At 41.3% G+C, this 24,359-nt stretch overlaps 1 protein-coding gene across 1 annotated transcript; it reads left to right on the top strand.

Moving 5' to 3' along the window:
- Positions 1-238: 238 nt before the first annotated feature.
- Positions 239-19,875, top strand: BHMT (betaine--homocysteine S-methyltransferase). Its single transcript, XM_033110768.1, has 8 exons — positions 239-417; positions 4,042-4,174; positions 7,956-8,074; positions 9,071-9,262; positions 9,670-9,817; positions 13,503-13,685; positions 15,160-15,388; positions 17,292-19,875. The coding sequence occupies exons 1-8, from the start codon at positions 385-387 to the stop codon at positions 17,473-17,475; spliced, it is 1,221 nt and encodes a 406-aa protein (XP_032966659.1). The 5' UTR covers positions 239-384; the 3' UTR covers positions 17,476-19,875.
- Positions 19,876-24,359: the final 4,484 nt, after the last annotated feature.

Below are 24,359 nucleotides of genomic sequence, written 5' to 3' on the forward strand. Positions count from 1 at the left end.
GATCCCAGGCAAGGGAGAGGTAAATTAGGGCTAGGGACTCTCCAGGGGCAAAGAGAGATTATAAGCAGATAGGTTAGAAACCTGAGCGAGTGCAGACCTCATTAATTTTTGTTCTTATTTTACTTCTCGCTGTTTTCACCCATTTGGGAGAACAATCTCGATCATCTCCTCTTCAGGGCAGATTCCCAACAAGTGGCAGGCCTCAAAAACAGGCTGGTGGGCGTGTTCCCCGCCTGAGGCCCGCGTTGGACCGCGCAGAGGCTGGAGAAACCACCCCGCGTCCAGCAGCGGGTATAAAGAGCCCGGCTGCGTCTGGGCCTCTCAGGGGTAAACGCTAGCCGTCGGTCAGCATCCCTACCTAGTACCCGTCAGGACACCACGAAGATGGCACCCGTTGGGGGCAAAAAGGCCAAGAAGGTGAGTCTTCGGGGGTCCCCGAGGCTGCTCTCCTATCCCGCCGAGGCTGTGGGTCTGGACCACCGGCCCTCACCCCAGACTCAAGGGGTGCAGGGGAGTCCTAGGAGCCTGTCTGTGACAAGAAAGTGGTCCCAGCACTTCTCCTGCAGGACCCCAAGGTGCTTCTGAGCGCCCCATCACTACTCATATTCTGAGCGTTCCCTAGATCTAGTGACCCGCCCCCCAGATGTGTTCGGAGACTCCCAGCATCAGAGTCCTGCACGCCAACACCAGAGCACTCCCCCAGAGGTGCAGCTCCTAGACTCATAGAAGCGGCTTCCCTCCTCCCCCGTGCTGGGACAAAGGGGCGCCTGCGTGTCTGTGTCTGTGTCTGTGCCCGCACCGCCGCGCGCTCGCCTCCATTCCCCAGATCGACCCCGCAGTGAGGCGCGCGGTGCGGCTCCAACGGTTTCCGGCCGGCGCCTCCTCGCCGCCGTGGGGTCTCGGGGTCCCTACTTGGCGCGCAGTCGCCCCACCGCAGATGCGTCGGGCGATGGTACGTTTTCTCCCGCAGTTTCAGCTATCACAACAAAATGCACCACGTGGACATCGAAAATGGGCCCCGCGGCAGTAAAATATTGAGGAAGGGTTGCTAATAAGATTTTTTAAAACAGCAGCTCCAGCACCTGATTAAAAACAAGCACATCTCTTCCCTTGTTGGGACGAATGTTCCAGTCCAGACTGTCGACCTTCGTCTAGTTTGGGGGATGGATTTGTGGATGGTTGGACTGACCACGGGACTCTGGCTGGGAGGGTGGGAAGAGAAGGACGCTAGGAGGAAGGAATATGCTTAACCCTTAGGTGCCAGAGCGCCCAGCCTGGCGGATGGAGGCCCCAAGAGAAGGATAGGTAGGCAGACCTGGCCAGGCCAACTGTGCAGCTGTGAGGACCGTAAGGACAGGTCCACCTCTCACCCACATTGCCAGCCATCCCTTTAGGAAATGGGCTATGCACCGTTTCTAAAAGATGGCCCCCAAATAAAAAAGATCTCCACACACACACACAAAGTTAATTCAGTTAAAATTTTTAAATGCCATGCAGCATTAATAGATGCATGTTGATGGCCCGAGGAAGATGTTGAGATGGCAAACGATTATAAGCTGTTAACCAGTTCAATGAGGTTGAGAATTTTGGCCAATCCATAAATTATTAAATGAATGGCTGATGTAGACTGGAAAGGATGATTGCTATAGGGATTAAATAAGTTTTTTTGGTTTGGCACCATTTACATAGCTATGGATTCGAACCCACTCCCTAAATTCAAACTCAGAAAACGAAACATTTTAAAGGATCATATAAGCAACAGATGGACATAAGATGGAAAAAAAAAAGTTTCTCTGGTCATCTTGTTTCCATGCATATGTCAGTGTTAAAATATGGACAATAATATGTCTATATTTTTTAAAAATATATGTTATAAAACCTAACACATGCTTATCGTAAATAACTTGGGAAAGCACTATGAAATGTACCATCTGCTACGTTTTGGTGTACTCCTGTAGTCTGCTAATTTGTTGTCCAGACAAAATGTACTTTGTACACAAAAATGGTCTGATACTACACACAATTTTTTGTAATACTTTTTCACAAAACAATATCTTGAGCATTTTTTTTGATAGTACATTCCACTTTTTTTTTTTTTAAAGCTATTTAGCTTAGGAACAGAAAAGTCTGAAGTCCAGGTATTTTAAAATACACTAGAATCTAAGAGATTGTTTTTCTAGATGTAATTGCTCAGCAAATTTATGAGCAGTGTGGTAATGGAATCACCAGGAGCCACTCCACCAGCAAATATCAGATTCTTAGCTAGGCTGTATATTTGTTTGTGTTCTACAATTTGGAAACACACACATGTTCAATGACAGTTGCTAACTGACTTGAACAAAATGTCATGAGTTATTTAAGTCAAATGAAAGCAACAAGTCGTATCTCATTTATTTGATCCTTGTTCGTGTTTTTTATTTCACTGCGCTGACTAGCTATATATATATATGTATATATATGTGTATATATATGTATATATATGTGTATATATATATATTAACAAGCTATATATATGTGTGTGTATATATATATATATATATATATATATATATATATATATATATATATATATATATATATATATATAGCTTGTTAATTGGGCCATAATGATCAAAATTGTGGTTTTAAGATGTGGTATTTAGACACATTGAAATCATGACAGATATTTGGATTTCAAAATTAAATGTTATCAATTCTGTATTTTTGTAGTTGCTATCTCGTAGACTTCTATGCTTGAAAATGTTTCTATCTGGAAGAGATATTCGGGAACATACAGCATGGTGCTCCTGTTTTATTGCTTTAAAATGAAAATGTCAGTTGTGTCTTGTCTCTGAGTACTACCTGACCAAAAGACATAGGAAAGAGCAGTACAGGGGAACAGGATCAAAATAAGGCAAGCTTTAAAAGGTGTCCAGGATTTAGGATGCAAAATCCTATGAACAGCTCTCACAGAATTATGTACCCGTTGTTATTATATCAGCATTTGTTTTATCAACCATTATGGTAATAAATAAAACACAGTAGGTAAGTACATTCCAAATTGTTCCTTTACATGGTCTTTTCAGGGTTGTTCCACACTCCTTACACCCATTTAAAATAAAATCTAGACTCCGTTTAAGGAGAAAACAGCCAGGAGACCCTATACTCCTCACCTGGGAGACTTCGTGTATGTTACTCAAAGATTCTGGGCCTTAATCCTTCATTTGTAAAATCAGAGGGAGTGACCTAAATTGAATGTAAAGTACTGTTTATTTTTAAATTCTATGATTCTTCTAAATTTTAAAAAATGATTACACTAGAAAATTACACTAACACCAGGGTAATTATTGCATGGTACTATAAATAGAATAGGTATGGAGACTGGGCTGGAAATCATTTTACAAATACTTTATTTAATTGTCTCTTCCTGTTCTTGTCATCTTGCACTCGGAGAATGCGAACATGCGTGCTCTTAACTTCCGGGGCAGCATAACACAGCTGCTGCTGTGGAAACTGAATTCTAAGACCAATCGTGGAAGTCTTTAAGGGATTCGGCCACCTTTGTGGTAGTTTGCTCTCTTCACCAAGTGTCTTGTGACTTTTCCGTCTTCAAAATGCCTTAATAGCATTATATGCCACTATAACCGTCATTTTAATCATCTCTTTGGTTGTCGATAGAATAAAGAAGAAAGACTAGCCTTCACCAATTTACGAATGTGTGCTTTAGTATTTGTTTGAGGCTTTACAATAAACCCTTTTCATTTAATCCCTCTACAGGTATGTCTTCATACATAACATCCTCTTACCATATTTTTAAAAAGTCTTTCATGTGTTCTGACCTCTCCACCAACCCCCTCCCACACACGTATACACAAATTTTCATCATAGGAGCACGCTGGCTATTTGCCTAATAGTAACATGAATTTATAAAATATACCTGTACTTTCCGAGAATTCTAAGAAATCATACTTCTCAAGAATATGATAGCAAACGTACTACAAATAGAACAGTCTTAAAAACTCAAGTACCTTTTTTGTCCTTCCCCCTCCCCTGTAATTTTAGGGCATCCTCGAACGTTTAAATTCCGGAGAGGTTGTGATTGGAGATGGAGGGTTCGTCTTTGCCCTGGAGAAGAGGGGCTATGTAAAGGCAGGGCCCTGGACCCCGGAAGCTGCTGTGGAGCACCCCGAAGCAGGTGGGTGCATTGCTCTCTTCAAAGTTCATAAAAGAGCTCTTTTCCAAATATTAATTACAGCCTGCTGGGCATGGTGCTAGGTATGTAAGTGTGGATCAGCATGTTGGATACGCTGCCGTCTATGTTTACCTCTTGGTCCCTGCTGCTCGCTCTAGATGAGCCTAGTACTGGCTCACTACCTTCCCCTCCCTCCCTCATCTCTCTAGGTGACTTCCATGTCCAGACAGATGATCCATCCAACACTCTTCCCTTTAGTGCCTTGATCTCCGACTCCACTCCCATCTCCGCAGCCCACTCTTAGATCTCACCAACAGCTGTCCACCTCTGAAAGCTCAATGAGCAGTGCTTCACTCTCTGACCGCCACCTCCTATCTTGTCAGCTCACTCTAATACTGCTGCTCTTCAACCTCATCAAGACTCTCAGTCTCCATCCCTCCCATTTTAGTGTTTATCATCCATTCGCCAGCATATGTCTTCAGATAGGACTTCCTCCATCATATATGTGCCAACTAGTCAAATTCATCGTCTACTAGCCCCACCCTATTGAAATTCAATTATCTACCTTCCCTGCACCTGTACCTAAACACCTTATTCTTACTCCACTTTTTTGACCACAAATCTTTTATGGCCAGGAGGAGAGGTGGGATGGAACCGGAGGGAGATTATGTGTATAAATATATATGTATATATATATATATAATGTCTCCCAGTTATTTATGTATGTAGCATAGTTAGATATTACCCTTGTAAATTTAACTTGAGAAATGCAAGTCTTTGAAATTCCACAGCGAACTCTAAAAGGTCAAATAAAATTTTGCTGTATTTCTTCAGTGGGATAATAAATCTGCAGCAAAACCATTTGGGAGCAAAATGTGACCTGAACTAATGCGAGGATATTTATAATTATATCCTACTTAATGTGGGAGGTCATATATTTTGATGCCAAAAACATATGAATGTGTTTGATTGGGGAGGCCACTTCAGACCCTGATGAGTGTTACATAATATATAGCATATGTACTATATTAACTTCCTAAAATTCCCCAGCATTCAGAATGCCAAGACACATTTGGTCCCAAAATGGTTTGGGTAAGGGATTGTGGACCTAGAGCATAACCTTCCCTTTCTCACCTTTTCTAGCACTGAGAAGGCAAGCCCAGATACCAGTCCTAACAAAAGTCTTTGAGGTGCAGTCCAGCTTGCAGGGAAATTTTCAGGTTCTATATCAATTCTAGGTGTCACCCAGCCTAAATTAGAAAAGTACCTTCAGATACACAAATTCATGTACATAAAATAGCATTGAAACGACCACAGCTCTCGCTCAGAGCATGAATGTTTTAAACACCTTTCACCACTCAAAATGCTAAATACATCTGCTGCCCTATGGGGCACTTAGAAGACTACCCAGCAAATAGAATTGATGATGATGATAATTTGCCTTTAAAATTAATAAGCATAAAATTCAATTAAAATGACTGCAGAATTCATGTCCTTTTTTTTTGGTCTTTCTGTATTTTCTTGATTAACAGATAATTGTGTCACAACTAAGGCCTTTTGTAATTATTTAGACATTAAAAATGGACACTTGTCCTCAAAAAAACCCAGTGCTGTAGGTCACATAGACTCATGGAATTTTGAAACTCCCTTTTCATTGTAGAGAGGAAGAAACTGTCACCTTGATGGTAGGTAAATGGTTTGCCCAACATCACACAGTTGAGTGTAGCTGAGTCAGGAAGATTCTGGGTTCGCTGACACCTTTTGCCTACAACACTACACCATACAGCATTAAAAAACAAAACAAAACAAAACAAAAACTGTGAGAATGTAAGAATTTGTAAGGATACCCACTCAGCAACTTAGTCAAAAAACTGGGTAACTTTTAGCTTCTATGATGCTAAAATAAAACTAGTATAATGAAGAGTTTAAAGCCATAAGATGAAGGTAATTAATTAGTATAGGTTGTGTCCTTGTCATGGGGAACAGTTACGCCCTACTCCTGGTTAGAGGACAAAGACTCAGGAGTCTTATGATGAGAGAAAACAGAAAGTATAAAGCGAAAGGACATCCAGAAATTACCAGACTAAGTCTTCTATTGAAGGTTATGCCAAAAGTTGTGGCTCTTGCACCCAGTGGAATCAGCACTGAATTTGGCAAGGAATTCAGGTTTACTGGGTCTGGAGGTGTCTGGGGAATCGGAGTGAGTCTTAGTTGGATCACATTTAGGGAAGCATGGTGGAATAATGAAATCAATTAAGAACAAGGAGTGGGGTCACTACCCTCTGGAAAAATCTGATCAAAGGATATAAAACCTCTGCACTGTAAACTGTACATGTGCACAAACAATTTGCACACCCCTCCAAGGTTTTGTCAGAGTCTCTGGAACTCCATCCAAGGACAACCTGGATGGACTTCTGGTTTATAAATCATGTCATTCTAGTATACAGGAACCTAGTCCATAGGCCCTGCACCCCTGCTGCAACCACAGCAGCTCATCTGACCGATATATGGGGACTCCATTTCAGGTGTGTTTCATTGGTTCTATGGCTAATTACAACACATTCAAAGCCCCCTAATTTAGGCACCCTTTTAAATTTCCACTGAGAACGAAAGTTTCCATGATTTTAAAAACAAAGATTTGGCTTCCAGCTTAGAAACCCATTTTCTGAAACTCAGAAGCTTTGTTGCCTCACTAATTTGACCACTGACAAACAACACCTGAGCTTCCTATGTTCTCGGCAGTCTCGCAGGCAGCGGGGATGCAAAGATGGAGACACATCTCCAGTCTCAGCCCCAGCGTCCCAATCACTACCTCTAGCGTAGTTGCTTCCAGACCTTTGGATTGTATAGGCCTCTAAATTTCAAAATATATTTCAGGGGCTGGTATTGGTTTACTGACTTCTTACTTTGCCCAGTTAATGCCCCTGACAAAACCAATACCAGCTAAGTGTCACTATCATTTTGTAAGACGAGCGTTATTCCACTCTCTTAGAATGGCAGTTCTCAACAAGGCTGAAAATAAGAATCAGTTGAGGAAAATTTGAAAAAAACACAGTCTGTGTCTTGCCTCAAACCAATTAGATTAGAATATCTGTGGGATTGGCCCTGGCATCTGTAAGTTTTACAAAGCTTCCAGGGTAGCTAATGGGTAGCAAGGGTTTAGGACCACTATTTTAGAGAAAATTCTAAATTCTTTAAATTGCATACATTTGGTTCTATGGAACAAAATCCTATCCCATCTCCTGTAACCTGTGAAAGCTTTGCCATTTGGCATTCATCCATTTAGAAATTGTTGGTATTACCATGACACCCGTAGTCTAGAACCTAGACTCCTTGGGATGACTTCTCGGCCAGTTGTACTCTGAATGCCCGCCCACTTTTCCAACTGCATCTTCCATCACTTCTCTGACATATCCTCAACTCCAGTTGATCAAACTACCTGCTGTTCCCCAAATGCCAAGCCTATTCTTGCCTCTTTGTCTTTGCTCAGGCCTTCCCTCTGCAGGGAATGCCCTTCCCCACCTTCTCTGTCTGTAAAAAGGGCTGACATATTGCCCCTCTGTGGGACCTCCCTCTTCCCTTCACACTACTCCATGGTAGAAATAATCTTGTTTCTGGCAAGAGACCCCAGATCCACCTCTCAGAACCCCCCAGGATGCACGAATGCCAAGCGACCAGAAATTTAGGCAGATATTTTCATATTTGTTTATCTGAGAGCCTCTTGAAAACACCACGATTTAATAAACTGATAGCAATTAATGCCTTTCCTCATTCAATCTCCCAGTTCGCCAGCTTCACCGAGAGTTCCTTAGAGCTGGATCGAATGTCATGCAGACCTTCACCTTTTATGCGAGTGAAGACAAGCTGGAGAACAGGGGAAACTACGTTGCAGAGAAAATATCTGTGAGTAAAACCATATGTGGCACTCTTAGTAGGGCCTAGTAGACATACCACATGTCATCACCAAAATTCTCACAGAGAAAAATGTTGAGCCTCTTCAGAGTTTTGTTGTACATAGTACAGAAATGAGATGTATATGAACAACACTCTTAGGTTTTATCTGGAGTCCCCCAAATTGACAAAAAGGTATCTAATGAAGCAGATCCAAAAAGAGGTATTTAACGATTATTGATTCTCCCAGTCTCTTGACTAAGTTGCTGAGGGGCTACCCTTACAAATTCTTACACCCTCACCGTTTTTTAATGCAGCATAGTGTAGGGGAAAGGGCATTAGACGAAAGGTGTCAGCGAACCTGGAATCTTCCTGACTCGGCTACAATCAACTGTGTGATGTTGGGCAAACCATTTACCTACCCCATCAAGGTGATGGTTTCTTTCTCTCTACAATGGAAAGGGAGTTTCAAAATTCCATGAGTCTGTGGGACTTACAGCACTGGGTATTTTTTTGAGGACAAGTGTCCATTTTTAATGTCTAAATAATTAAAACAGACCTTACTTGTGATACATTTATCTGGTAATTGAGAAAATACAGGAAAACAAAAAAAGACATGAATTCTGTAGTCATTTTAATTGAATTTTATGCTTATTAATCTTAAAGGCAAATTATTATCACCATCACCACTATTTGCTAGGTCGTCTTCTAAGTGCAGCTTATGCATTGGAAGATACTAGATCTTTTTATGTAAAGACTTTTACCCTCTCACAGATCTTTGGTATAACGTAATATCCTAGATACCATCATTAGATTTATTTTTTTCACCGCTATTATTGGTATTGTTGTTACTGCTCAACGTGGTAAAGCACTGAACTATTCCATCATTGTCACTGCCTGGAATCAAATCACTATGGTAACATACAACTGAGATATGGACAGTTAAAGAATTATTTGGTTTCAGTTTCACATGAACATGTTACATGTATCATATACTCACCATTTCAGGGGCAGAAAGTCAATGAAGCTGCTTGTGACATTGCCCGGCAAGTGGCCGATGAGGGAGACGCTTTGGTAGCAGGAGGCGTGAGCCAGACACCTTCATACCTCAGCTGCAAGAGTGAAACCGAAGTGAAAAAAGTATTTCAGCAACAGTTAGAGGTCTTTCTGAAGAAGAATGTGGACTTCTTAATTGCAGAGGTAAACACAGAGATGATCAAAGAGACCATTACACTGAGTCCCTTTCCTCTGCCTTTTGCTTTCATGGGGACCATGTGAGATTGGGTACCCATCACGACAAGTAATAGTAATACTTAGTTTTGAAAGCTTTTTTCCCATTTAGGGCTTCTACTAAATTTGATTCAGTTAATATAATGTAGTGTTCTTCAAACCTTTGATTGCAATTCCCAGTATGAAATCACTATTCTATTCCATTTAAAAAATACTAATGGGTCTCAAATTCAAATTCTTAATATTCAAAATGTTCCAGACTCAGAATCTGAAAATCACTTATCTAGTGATTATTAAATTACTTAGCAGTAGAATAAGTTTCCCAATGGTTTTGGGGGAAACAAGATTCAAAATACTTTAACCTTTCCTTATTTCAGTATTTTGAACATGTTGAAGAGGCTGTGTGGGCAGTTGAAGTCTTGAAATCATCTGGAAAACCAGTGGCAGCAACCATGTGCATCGGCCCAGAGGGAGATTTGCACGGCGTGACCCCTGGCGAGTGTGCAGTGCGCCTGGTCAAAGCAGGTGATGATGGATTTTGATAGGTTTGCAGTTAGTTAGTCTTCTAAAATAACATACAAATGCGGATCTGTCTATGAATCGCTATTTGCTACTTTTATTAACAGGAAAACAATTAATTTACTTTTTTAGGAATATTGATAATATTATTGAGTCTTAAAAAGAAAAATGCTTAAAAAAAAAAAAAAAGGATACACACACCAGCCTTTTGAAAGGAGCAACTAGACTTGTGCCGAATGTTTAACAACTAGGAATGTAGGAATGAGAAGGATTTTAGTAAATCAAAAGGAGCAGTAGGAACAATTGTGTTTTATTTTAAACTTATTTCAAGTTGAGGTTTTTAAACATTAATAACATTAATAACTTGTCAGTTGTCCTCTTTGCCAAAGTTTTTCTATTCTCATAAGTTACTGGTATGCTTTGCTTTTAGTAATTGGTATAATAAATCAAAAAATCCTTTGATATGCAATACTGACCACCTAATTTATCTTTTTATATAATTTCCATTCCTAATATTCGGTTTCATTTCAAGTAGGGAAAACACAGGTTGTTGTCAAAGCTGCCTCGTTTTAAACCCAAGGAATAGCTCAGCGTCAGTGGAAGAGTCCGACTCACTCCGTGGAACAGAGAGATTTTTGATTGGCTATTTTTCAATTCCTGATTTGTATGCAACTCCTGATAGTTCATGAAAGTCACCTGATACTTGTCATTAATAGTAACAATTATTTAGATTTAGGAAGGAATTTGAATCCTAATTTTTGAATTGAAATCCTAATTTTTGATTGGTTATATAAAAATGGGGAGAAAAACAAGCTAACTTAGTTTCAGAAAGATTGGAGGAGGCCCTCATCATCCCCATTGTGAACTGGCAAGGATTCTTGGCCTGCACCTCGTCCTTCCCTTGTCATTCTGTTCAGAGCAGGTGACACAAAGTTTGAAATCACTGTGCCCTGTTTACATCCGTTGTAGCACTCCTCACTTAGCTCATTTGTTTATCTCTTTCATGTCTGCTTCTTTCACTAGACTGTACGATCTAAGAGGGCAGCGACTCTGGCTGAGTCATATGGTATCTGCCTTCCTCAGTCTGACTTATTTACTTAGCTTAATACCCTCTAGGTCCATCCATGTTGTCACAAATGGTAAGATTTCATGTTTTTTTAGGGCCGAGTAATACTCTATGAATTGCTGTGGTGTAAATGTACCACAAGTTCTTTATCCAGTCGTCTATTGATGGGCATTTTGGTTGTTTCCATATCTTGGCTATTGTGAATAGCGTTGCAATAACCATAAACTGAGTACCCTGTGCCTAGCACATAATAGGTCCTTAATGAATATGGGCCTAATAAATCTAGTCTATCTTACAATGTTAGATCAAATTCTACCCCAGTGTACACTTACATAACCATCTCTACCCCAAGTGATGACTGCCTCCTCTCAGCAACCATAACACTTTCTGTTTAGACCCCTCATTTGGAATATCATCCATTGACATTTTCCAATCTGTGAGAATGTTAATAAGGTTCTGTAGTCAAATACATTTAGAAAATGCTATGTTAAACTGAGTTAAGTCGGTCTGTTTACTATAGAACTTCTCAGTGCTTTTGATATGCCCATGTATATTGGCAGTCTCCAAGAAGGGGACATAGTAAATAGCTACTGCCTCACTTAATTGATCACAGAGCCTCATTTTAATGGAGCAAACCTTGGGAAGCCCTGTGCTAAATTATAAGATCATTAGTGTCAGCAACTATGTCCTATATTTATATTTCTCTAGAACCCCCTTACGAAGACCATTATACCTACTAGACATCCAATAAATAGCCAACATATAATTAATTGATTAATGCACGAGTGTAATAAAGTCGAGCAAGGGAAGAAAAACTCTGGTAGCAGAACATTCAAAAGGAAAAAAGGAGAAAGGTAGTAAAACCCAAGTTAAGAAAGCTGTTGAATATACAAGTTTGGGACCCCAATGGGAAGGTCAAGGTGAGAGAGAGAAATGCAGGAGAGTTCTGCATATAGATGGTATCAAAGCCCTGGGGCTGAACAGCACGTGTAGGTGATGAACAGAAGACGGTTCAGTGGGATCCTGGGATACTGCACGATTGAAAGGTTCAGCCTTGAGGAGGGGTCTGCAAGTGACACCTAGAAAGAGCAGCCAGGGAGGTAGGAGCAACACTCAGGGAGCGTGGGAACTTCTCAGAAGCCAAAAGAAGGGAGGGAGTGGTCCTTTGGACAGAATGCTGCTGAGATGTTGAGTAAAAGGAGAAGAGAGAATCGACTACTGGATTTGGCAAGATTGAGGTCATCAGTACCCCTGACAAAAGCTGATTCAGAGGAATGACTGGGAGGGTGACCTGACTGGAACAAGAATGAGGGGCAAACTTCATGTATGTAGATGCAGACCAGTGAGGACCACTGACACAACAGCCATTGAACACTGGATGCCACAGCTTGGGGCATCAGCTCTGCTGCTCCTGGAATCTGGATTAGTGATATTATTAAACTGGCCTGATGAAAGGGAACATTGATTTATTCTTCAAATAAGTGGTATGGTAACCATGGGTGCAATCTAGCAGCTGGGAGTGCTGAAAAATTATTGTGCTTGTAATATAATGTCAAAGATTGAAAAATTGACTACTAAAATTTGAAGTTAAAAGAAACTCTAATGATTTGTTTAAAAAGATGGACAGCCAAGTGTGCATAAATGACACTTCAATTATACCAGACTCTTCAAAGCACTTTTCGCAGAAAGCACTTGCTTCCTGTTAGTAATCATTCTTGTCCAAAGGTAAGGTCGGTTTGCGGGAAGCAAGGACCAAATGCTGTACTTCCAAATTCACCATTCCAAATAAAAGCCCCCTGATTAAGATAGGAGAGTTGAGTGTCCTGTTATCTTGTGAAACCCTAAAGCTAAAATGTTCTTTACATTTATATAATTTATGAAGTGATCCCCCTGATAAGTCTAGTACCTATCTTACACTATACATAGTCTTTACAACATTATTGACTATATTCTCCGTACTGTATTTTACATCCCTGAGACTATTTTGCAACTACCAATTTGTACTTCTTAATCCCTTCATCGTTCTCACTCCAACCCCCTCCCATCTAGCAACTATCAGTTTGTTCTCTGTATCTATGAGTCTATTTCTGTTTTGTTTGTTTATTCTGTTCTTTAGATTCCACATATAAGTGAGATCACATGGTATTTGGTCTCTGTCTGACTTATTTCACTTAGCATAATACCCTCTAGGTCCATCCATGTTGTCGCAACCAGTAAGATTTCATTCTTTTTTATGGCCAAGTAATACTCCATTGTATAATGTACAAGTTCTTTATCCAATCGTCTATTGATGGGCATTTTGGTTGTTTCTATATCTTGGCTATTGTAAATAGTGTTGCAGTAAACACAAATTATATAAATGTCTAACCACTATGGTGTACACCTGAAACTAATATAAAATAATATTGAATGTCAACTATTAATATAATTTTAAAAATATATAGTCACAGGATGTAAAGTACAGTACAGGGAATATAGCCCATGGTATTGTAACAACTATGTACAGTGTCAGATGGGTAGCAGACTTGTTGGGGTTATCACTTTGTGAGGGGTGTAAATATCTAATTACTACGTTGTTTGTACACCTGAAAATAATAAATAGAAAAACTTTCTTCCCACTTGCAGGAGCCTCCATTGTGGGCGTGAACTGCCATTTTGACTCCACAATTAGTTTGCAAACAGTGAAACTCATGAAGGAAGGCCTGCAGGCCGCCCGGCTGAAAGCCCACTTGATGACTCAGCCCTTGGCCTACCACACTCCCGACTCCGGCAAACAAGGATTTATCGATCTGCCAGAATTCCCCTTTGGTAAGGCACACATTCTATACACTGTCTGAATGTCTTTGTGTTGGACAAATTCCATATAAACCTATAGCCATAGAGCTTTATCAGAGGAAAGAAATGGCTGCATATCTCCTCATCTCTAGCCCCTAGCTTCTCTCCCCAAAGCCACAAACCCTTTGATATTAAACAGCAGTAGAAGGAAAAGGTGGGGCCAACAAGCAAAAAAGACTTCTGAACTTCAGTGCAAAATCAAAATTGAATCAACACCTAGACAGACAACCAATTAGTCATACTTGTCGATTGGAAAAATGGAGGGTCTCATGGTGAGATCAGCAACGATTTTGTTTCTGGTTCCAACTCTGTTGCCGAATTGCATAACCTTAGCAAAATTCCTTAGTTCCTCTAGATCTTAATTTTCTCATCATAAAAATAAGAAGGTTAGACCAGGTCATCTCCAAGATCCTTTTCTCCTATTTGAAATGTTGCTTAGATACTCTGGGGTTTGAGAGTGGAGGGGAAAATACCATCACTATGTTACTACATGACAAACTTGCATGAAGAGACAGAGCAGATGAAGTGAGGGAATACTTGCAAGGCAGGCAGAGGGATAAAGTCTCTCAGGGTGTTTTTAAAGTGGGGGTGAATCTACCTTGAAAATCAAGCCCAGAGATGTCAGCAGGCCCAGATCGTCGCCAGCCTCCTGTTTCATTCTAAGGTCCTTATACCATATCCAACATTCTATAGGGACCCTCAGAGAAGTTATTATAGAATAATTGCTCTAGAAGAACCACGGAAGAAGAATGGCAAGGCATTTGTGTTATTCATTGCTGCATAAAAAATGACTGCAAACTTAACATTTATTCTCTTATAGTTTCTGTGGGCCATGAATTCAGGAGCAGCTTGGCTGGGTGGTTTTTGTTCATAGTTTTTTAAGAGGTTGCCAGAGCTGCAGTTGTCTGAAGGCCTGATGGGAACCGGGGGATCCACCTCCTAGCTGGCTTAGGTGGCTGTTGGGAGTCGGTGTTAGTGTCTTGCTTCCTATGGACTGGAGGCCAGAGTTCCTCAGCTCATGGCCCTTTCCACTGCGATGCTTGAGTGTTTTCACACCATGGCAGCTGGCTTCCCCAGGGTTAAGTGTTACAAGACAGAACAAGGCAGAAGCCATAATGTCTTTAAAGACGTAGCCTCAGAAGTCAGAGACCTTCCTTCTGTCATATTCTATGGGTCTGGCAGACCAACCTGAGAGAATGCAGGAGGGGGCGACACAAGGGTGGGAACGTCAGAGGGCAGGGCTCAGAGGAGCCGTCTTGAAGGCTTGCTACCACAGCATTTAAAACGTGATACATAGACGTAAAGTAGCTAATAGTTTTAAAAAGTTAAGAATTAAATATTGACAACTTACTTATCTTATTTATTGAAGATTACGTACTTATTAGAGCCGTTCATTTTGAATATTTTGTTTAAAAAAAGAATTTAGGTATAATACCATTTATTGTAGGTCTGGAGCCCAGAGTTGCGACCAGATGGGATATTCAAAAATACGCCAGAGAGGCCTACAAACTGGGGGTCAGGTACATTGGCGGGTGCTGTGGATTTGAGCCCTACCACATCAGGGCGATTGCAGAGGAGCTGGCTCCAGAAAGGGGCTTTTTGCCACCAGCTTCAGAGAAGCATGGCAGCTGGGGAAGTGGTTTGGACATGCATACGAAGCCCTGGGTTAGAGCAAGGTAAGAACCTTTAAGCTATATTTGCCAAACCAAACTCCTGTTGGTTGAATATGAATATGTCCAAGTGAGGTCATTACAAAGAGTATAGCTCATTTGCTGTGTGATGATAGTCAGTGACGCTCCTTCAGTTCTCTCACAGAGATGTTTATAAAACATCCTTATGGAGTGATTTCTGGAGAACATTTAAGAATGTACAATGTAAATAATGTAAGTTGGAATAAAATGTGATTTCATGCTCCAGGAAACCATCCATGTGGTGGACGCTAATATTGAATCAATTGATTATTGAGATTTAAGTATAACTTAAGTATAACAAATAGTAATTAAGAGCCTGTTCTGTGTCAACTATGATTCTTGGAGCTCGGAATACAGTGCTGAGTAAGATAGCGAAGGTCTTTGCCCTTAGAGCTTACATTCCAGTGGGAAAGATGAACCACAAACAAACAGATTTGAAGTCAGGCAGTGTGCAGGGCACTAGAAATATTGAACGAAAAGCTGGGGTCCCTGGCTTAAAGAATCTCACAGAATACTGAGGAAAACGTGTAAGAAAGTTGAGGTATTATACTGTGGGAACTGCTTTAATAAGAGAGGGATGGATTAAAAAAACAATGAATAGAAGAGAAGAACTATCTCTGCCTAATATAATAGAAAGATACTTTAATAGAAGGGATTTCTTGGCTGGATTTTGAAGGGCTAAGTAGGATTCCACGAGAAAGGGAAGTGAGTGAAGGGTGAGTGCCCCAAGCAGAGGGAACAGTTCCACTCTGTTCAGCTGACATTAATTGAGCACAGCTATGTCAGACACTGTTGTGGACACTGACGTAGCGAGATGGACCAGGCACAAGCCTGTTTCCAAGGAGCTAATAGTCTAGGAGGCAGAGAGATAAACAGGTAAGTTCAAATTGGCATACCGTGTTTACTGGACAAGACCTAGCCAGACCATCAGCTCTAATGCATCTTTTGGAGCAAAAATTAATATAAGACAGGTCTTATTTTACTATAATATAAGATCAGGTATAATATAATATAACACAACATAATACCGGGTCTTATATTAATTTTGCTCCAAATGACGCATTAGAGCTGATGGTCCGGCTAGGTCTTATTTTTGTGGAAACGCGGCAGGAAGTTCAAGGATAAAGATACGCACAGGTATTGTGTGGTCTGAGCGAATGGCCCATGGGGGCAAAAGGCAGAGGGGGGTTAATGAAGGATTTCTAAGAGAGAAGATGCTGAGCTAAATTTTGAAGAGTGAACTACATTGCCAAACAAGGAAACGGCCTACAGGAAAACACTGGGAGGTAGAAAGAGAACAGTGTGTTGAGAAACTAGAAGTTTGAGAATATGGGAGACAGACTTTGATAGAAGACACGTCAGGAAGAGGAGGTGAGTATGAGTGTGAGCTGAGTATGACCTCATCCCAAAGGCAACGAGGAGCCTGGAGGATCACAAATGGTCCAGGACAAGGTTAGATTTGCAACTTAGCCAGTTTTAATAGCCTTGAGACAAGGAAACTTGGGAGGAAGGCTTTGCTAAAATGTAACAGATGTGATGAGGCCTGAACTAGAAGGATGCTAGATTTGGGACAAGCAGCAAAGGCATGCTCAGCTGGTTCATGAGGTAGAGGGCCAGAAAGTGAGGCTGGGGAAGTAGGGTAAGTAGACAGAAAATGTCCCTCTTCTAATTCTTAGCTTTTGATCCCTAAGGGTATGTTAAGAGAAGACATTCAAAGTAATTTTAGACCTACAGATTCTGGGGGGAGAAAGTTTTAATGCAGATGAATAAATGTGTTTTAATGGACATAGTCTCAAGAGTGCAAAGATGGCACCTTGGCGGGATTCTAGTTCAGTGACATAGAGACTGACATGCAGGGAAGAGTCTAATGCATATTTTGTTCATGCAGGGCCAGGAAGGAATACTGGGAGAATCTTCGGATAGCCTCAGGCAGGCCATACAACCCTTCAATGTCAAAGCCAGACGCCTGGGGAGTAACCAAAGGAACCACTGAGCTCATGCAGCAGAAAGAAGCCACGACTGATCAGCAGCTGAAAGAGCTCTTTGAAAAACAGAAATTCAAATCTGCTTAGTAGCCTCAGTGGAACCCAATTTTGTGAATTCCTCTGTCGGGGCCACCGTTCTCAGAAATAAGGAAAAGGTAGTTTAAAAAGCAATGCCATATTAATGCCAGCCTACACATAAAATTGTTATGAGCTGAACAAAACAGAATCACAAATAGCACCTGACAATTTTAAAAGTACGTTTTAGAAGTTTTCTTAGAAGCGAAATAAGTAAACAGTAAATCTTAAGCTGGTATACACCATGTATAAGGTATTAAGGAAAAGTAATTCGGACATTAATCCCACTTCAAGAAGTTCGCGGGCTAGCAAGGAGGATGAGATGTGAACTGTCATAGATGGCTCAGCAGCCAGACAGGGACAGATAAAGTGCTATAGGGAAGTGACTTCCAAGCTCCTCTGAACATGACCCTTAGCAAGAAACACAATTTATATAATGACCCGAGTAAAGCACATATCATACAACCATTGAAATAAAATGTGTGATCTGTTCGGGTATTTTCTATCCCATTCCTTTCCATCCTATTTCATTAATAAAACATGCTGGTTGAGATCCCTCAAATTGATCTCATGACCTATTAATGGGTGTTGGCCCACCACAGTTTGTAAAACACTGCCATGCATCACTTCAGCTCTGGGGACTTTCCAAGTTTTTAAAGTTTATTCTTAGAAGGTTAGTCATATGGGACCTGACCAGTAGGATCCAAAGCCCAGATTCCTGCTCTCAGAGTTACAGAGTTGTTCTCTTTGCTGACCCATTTTGACTGGTGAGAAACATACGTACCAACAGAGAGGGGGTGAGAAGCGGTTGGTATCCAGGCCCTGTCCATCCTACTCAAAATGATCTACCGAAATGCCTCCCCTCGGTAAGGCTGAGGAGCAATGAGCTTGTGTTGCTTTGATAGCTTAAAGCACAATAAAGAAAAAAAATAGAGATTCTCCAATCTTTACCCAGGTTTCCTAGATTGAGAGCTATGATATTTTTACCCGATAATATCTACTCTCCTATGAGAGCTCAATTCTAAAGATGCAAGACCATTAGAATAAACATGGCTACTCTTCATGGATTAGGAAAGAATTCATGCTGCTTTCTAAACATTCTTGGATTGGTTTAGCTGTTTTGAAATTTTAATTTCTTCAGCTATTAAAAAAAAGAACATTGAGACTATCTTGGTTATATTAGATTCTTATTTTCATTCTGTAATTTGCTAAGTCCTTTATGAAAGCTCTATGCCTCAGTTTACCCATCTACTAAAAAAAATACTATCTTTCATCTTCACAAGTATGCTGGAATTTTAAAGGAGAAGGCAGCAGTATTTAAAGGGAAAAGAAATTTCCAGAATTTCTTACAAAACGAATGAGCAATCCACCTCTCATATCCCCCAATGCATAGAAATAGTGCCAAAGCAGCACAACTCTCAGAGGCTGCATACGGCTGATGTGAAATTAGAGGAAAGTGACTGCTACATTGTTTTTCAGTTGCCATCTACCTTTTCTCACTCTCAAATCAGGTTCAATTCAATATTTAATACTTTCATTCATAGATGACAGAAACTTTTATTCAACTGTTCTATTATTGTGTAAGATGCTTGTCCCTTTGGTATTCTTTTCAGAACTTTATTGCTACACAAAGCGTTGTAACCTCTAATCATTCTTATAGCCTTTGATTTTAAAAGCATTTCCTTCAAAAGGAAGTACATTGAAAAGTGCTTGAAATAAACTATATGTCAACACTGCCTCCTTGTGGCATATTTCATATTTTGAATTTTCTTTTTTAATTCAGTCCCTTTTCCAAGAGCATTCATTTTATTTCCAGAAATCTTGTTCTTTAAAAGGGAAGGCTCCTTTAATACCTAAGAATTTCTTTATCTTAAACAGACATTTCTCACCGATAAAGATATTTTTTATGGAATCAGAGCCAGAGAGACTTTAGAGATCAAGAGTCCACACTCTCCCTTTAAAAAATAAGATTACTAAGGCAGGGTACCAAGTCAGGAATGACTTCTTACTAGTCCAAGGCTGCCAAGAAAGATGGCTTTAGCTTGGATTCTTGGTAGAAGGAGAGCGGAACCAGGACAGATAGTTCGCAAAACTGAGTTCATCTTCCAGCCAGGAAATAAAATAAATATCCCTGCATTACTCAGAGTCAATGTAAACTCACTGAATAAACCATTGGCAATTTATGGCCTGACACTTCTCTACACTGTAGCAAAGCACCTCTGGTAAGGAAACCATGCCAACAGCAGACCCATAATAAGACAACTGGACAAGAAGGGATCAAAAGCTTCAGTTCCCAACTTCTCCAGAGGGGGGCAGCAAGTCACCAGCAGGGAATGCCTAAATATGTAGCTCCCTTTTGCTTTGAACGTAAGCTATTTCATCAGAATAAACTGTAACATCAAGTGGCAGAAATACCTGTGACCCTTTTTGTTTGTTTTGGTCAATTTATTCTTAAGATATATAGATCTTTGAGTCACATCCAAGACAGCTCACCCAGCAAGGAAAACATCATATATCTCCAACAAGATCCCCATTTATCCTAGCTATCTTCATTTTTCCCAGCTTTGAGCATGTTGGTTGGCTGCGAGTAATCACATAAACTGTTTTCCCAAACAGTCTCTCTTTAAGTCAATAATATCTGCTTGGCCAGTATGGAACCTTCCAGGTGTTACCTACCAGGTAGACAATCCTGGTTCTTACACAATAACGATGAAGAAGTCAATCTGAAGAGAGAAAAATAGAGGACCCCTATGAACTGCCCTACGTCTGATAGTAGTATATTAAAGAAGTGTGCATACTTCAGAGATAACTTCAGAGATAACAAGACCCAATATTTCTAAACAACTTCGGGAACAAATGAATGTGTAGTGTTTGAACACTAAAAACAACTGAAAGACAGGCAAATTCAAACACCTCTCACACAAGGTGGTAGGAAGGGCAGGGTCATTTGGCAAAAATTGGTGGGAAGTGTGGTGAGGGAAAGGAAGAGCCAGAAAATGCTTCCAGGTTTCAAGCAGCTGGAGGCGTTCTGTTGGCCTCGAATAGATGAAAAATTTAAGGGGCTGGAAAGTGAGAGAGACAGATGTCACCGTTTGTGCTGCTGTGAGCTACAGAAATAATGCCAAACAATTTGAGTACAGCAAAACAAAACAGGTTAATTTATATGCCACTAAATGAAATGCACGATAATTTTTTTTTAATGCACGATAATTTTAACACATGGTTTGACTGACATATTTTTGAGAAGTTCCCTATGTAAATTTCTACATCTAGTGAGTTTTCAAGGGAAATATTTAGCTTACTTTTAACAAATATTTATTTCCCCAAATGCCTAAAATATTTTTGTAGTCATCACTTACATGCAAATTGTTAATGTACCATTTATAAATTATTCCTGTTTGTTCCTTCAAGCAGGTTCAGCAAGACCTCTGCTTGGCCCCATTTTGTGGTTATTTGTTCCAATTTACTACATGGCCTTGAAAGGAAAAAGCTGAATGTCTCTGAAAATAGTTCAAACTTTCCCCCCCAATTCAACCTGGCCATTCTTCCAATTATTTTGACTTAATGAGATTTTACTGTTCTTTGGAAAGGTGAATGTCTAAACATATGAATTGACTTGGTGGAATTCAGCAATTTCCCCAAAACACCAGTGCAATGTATTGGAAAAAGCAATGAATAAATTTAGAATGAAGATTTGGGGTGCAAGTCCTAGCTTTGCCCCTGCCTCGCTGTGCAACATTGGATAAACCACCTCACTTCTCTGACCTTCAACTTTCTCGTCTGTAAAATGACAAATCTCTTTAACACCTTTCTAAAACAAACAAAAAAACCCTCCAGTTTTATGTTTCTAATTTGATGGTATAATAAGCAATAGCCTCATGATTGTCAACAAATATTTACTGAGTGCCACTTGGTGGTATGTTTCCAGCAGGCTTAATTGTTCATTAATTATTCCCCTGGCTAAAGTGACAGCAGACTGAAACAAATAACACTGTGCAGAGGTCAGGGAAATGTTATTAGCAAACAGTAGGCCTGGCACTGGGAAATGAAAATGTCATTCTCCCCACAGGTGCTGCCTCCTAGGGAGATTTGGGTCTGTAGTTTTTCATCTTATGAACTGTTTCTATTTTCAGGACTCAAGAGTTCTTTGTAGGTTTGCATAAGCTGTGGAAGTTCTAGAAACCATCAAGTGAGTACTTCTTGGTTCGAATTCTTCATCTACCTAAGAAGGGAGAGAATCGTGGTGGAGTTTGGAAGCTAGAAGCCAGAGAAATGTTTCCTCCCATAAAGCCATTCTCAGAAGCTTGATGACTCCCAGATTTCTATCTCCAGCCTAGACCATTCCCAAAAACATGCACTTGACATCATGTGACGTTTAGACTCAAGCCAGTCCCTGCCCTGGGTGCTGAGCCTCAGGCCCTGTGCTCCATCTTATGGTTATCCAGGCAGAGTACCCAAATCTGGACCTGGTCCTGTGTGGGTTCTGGTCACCAGAGATGCCTGCCTCAAAATTGTCTAAGTCCTCTCTAGTGGCTAGGACGGGTCAGGGCCACTGGTGCCATCTAGGAGGGGTGGCTTGAGCCTGGACAGATCAGCGTGGGACCCAGTGTTGGTTTCTTCCCTTCTGGGCGTTCGATGGCCCTCTACATGTCTCCCCATGTCTTCCATGGAGTCCACCTCACTCCTGGAGTCTACCAAGTGCCCCAGCGAGCCCTGGGACTCTTATTGACCCCAGTTCCAGCAGGGCACCTGGAGACAGGATGGCTCCCACTGGCAGGTGCAGTGTTTCTGCCTCAGAATCCGGTGAGATTGGGCTGCCCAGGATAACGCTGACACTGACTTTTTCTGACTCCTGTCAGACAGGGCAAGTTCAAGGCTCTGGGCCACTGAACCACTGTCTTGCCTTGAGCAGCCAGTGAGGCCCCCGCCCTGGCTCTCACCTGTGGGAGTTCCAAGCTCAGTGCTGCCCCCGGTCCACAGCACTGGAGTACTGCAGGGGCGTTCTTTATTGGGGCGTCCTTCTCCAGAACCCGTTACCCCCTACCTCACCACCACTGCCACCTAGTGGTCACCCACCTCCACAGGCTCTGCCAGACAGGGCACGCCTCCTCTAGGAGTGGCTGTGACTGATTTTCTGCAGGTTTTCCAGACATCGCTCCACAATATCGACAGGTTATTGCCATCAATGCCCTCTGGCCTCTTTTGGATATGGTGCTGTCCTGGTCTCCCAGGTTGGTATTAAATTTTGCCAGATGAGGGATGGCCATTCCTTGAGTGGATACGTAGAACCTCTCTTCCAGTGCTGCCTCCTGATAGAGGTGTGTGGAAGCCAGGACCACAGTGGACAATGAAAGAGATCACATTCTAGGAAAGCACTGATTATGGCCTACTGACCTGGTTGGAGGATGTTTATACTAGAAAATTCCCAACAATAGATGTATCAGACATTTGTCATAAAATGAATTATCAGTCACATACTCCGAGTAAGACGTGCACTTGTGGTCATCACGCACAAAGCACAGTAGTCCCTTCTGAGAGCTGTGGAAGCCAGTAGTCACAGGCCACACCACAAGTGTAGTGTCAGGCGTACTCATGTCACCAGCATTAAACAAACGGCATGAGGAAGCGACAGAAACAAGACCCATATTGTGTCGGTACAGTTTCCAAAGAACCACGACACTGAGAGCAATAATAGCAGAGCTCTCTTTTTCTCTTAGTGGGAGATACAAAAGTAGCACATTTGACAATAAAGAACAAGAAGGGATGGTTCCTGTTCCTCAATAAGAAGAGATGGTAATCTTCGTGTGCACTGATTGGACAAGGTGAAATACAGAAGCACCTCTTTTCAACCCACTAGTCTAACTCACATGGCAGATCGCTACACCTCACATCGGCCTATGAATTTTAAAATACATCGTTAAATACATTTTTAAATACATTTTGTAAATAGAAACTGTTTATAGAGACAAGTATTCCATAAAAATATTTCCCAGAACCCTCCACACCCTAGGGGCAGCCCAGCTTGCCTTGAAGACAAGGTCCTGATCTTCCCTTGTCCCTAAACTTGTCCCTCCCACAGTATCTTCCATCTTAGAATACGGCAGCTCCAATCTTCCAGTGGTTCAAGCCAAAATATTGGAGTCGTCCTTGACTCCTTTCTCTCAAACCCACTTTCAACCCATCAACAAAGTCTGTCAAATCTACCTTCAAACTATATCCGAAATCCAACCACTTTTCACTTCCTCCCTACTATTATCTCCCTGGACCAAGTCTCCATCTTTTCTCCCCTAGATGATGGCACCATAAGTTTCTCTACCAATCTCCATGCTTCCTCCCTAGCCTTCCTCAGATCTATTCTCCATAAAGTGTCCTGGGTGATTCTCTTAAAAACTAAATAGATATGTCACTCCTCAGTTCAAAACCTTGCAATTGCTTCCTGTCATAGACACGGAGTTATGCCACTCAGATGCCCTTCCAGGAAAGACAGGCTGCCCAGTCGTGGGTTATATGACCACAATGTCCAGCTCTTTCAAGGTCAAAGCTACAGAGGACCTCTTTGTTCAGGTCACACCTTTCCTAGTCCAGCCTGCACCTGGTGCCTGAGCAAAGCAAGGGTATATAAGCCTGGCATTTTCACCTGACAAAGGGCAACTTTGACAGGCAGTATTCTCTCCAGAACTCATCACTGGATTGGCATTTTTGGATCTTCATTATAATTCAACTTCAATCTCTGCCCAATCCAATCTCCTTCTCCTTTCACAGGTGTCAGACCTGCACTGTAGTCTGAAGGCTCTGCCTGCCTACTTCTGTTCCCCCTCCCCTGTAATTTCCATAAGCATTTTCTCACACCCGCAAATCTTGGCCTTCTACATCTTTCTTGGCATCTGATTACCAGA

The sequence above is a fragment of the Rhinolophus ferrumequinum genome, chromosome 7 (assembly GCF_004115265.2).
Source record: "Rhinolophus ferrumequinum isolate MPI-CBG mRhiFer1 chromosome 7, mRhiFer1_v1.p, whole genome shotgun sequence".
NCBI lineage: Eukaryota > Metazoa > Chordata > Mammalia > Chiroptera > Rhinolophidae > Rhinolophus > Rhinolophus ferrumequinum.

Bases quoted from the DNA above. Each gene is read 5' to 3' on its own strand.
- BHMT (XM_033110768.1), top strand. From the start codon at position 385: ATGGCACCCGTTGGGGGCAAAAAGGCCAAGAAG. The intron at 8,075-9,070 runs GTGAGTAAAACC...TCACCATTTCAG, and splicing joins ACGTTGCAGAGAAAATATCT to GGGCAGAAAGTCAATGAAGC. The intron at 9,263-9,669 runs GTAAACACAGAG...TCCTTATTTCAG, and splicing joins TGGACTTCTTAATTGCAGAG to TATTTTGAACATGTTGAAGA.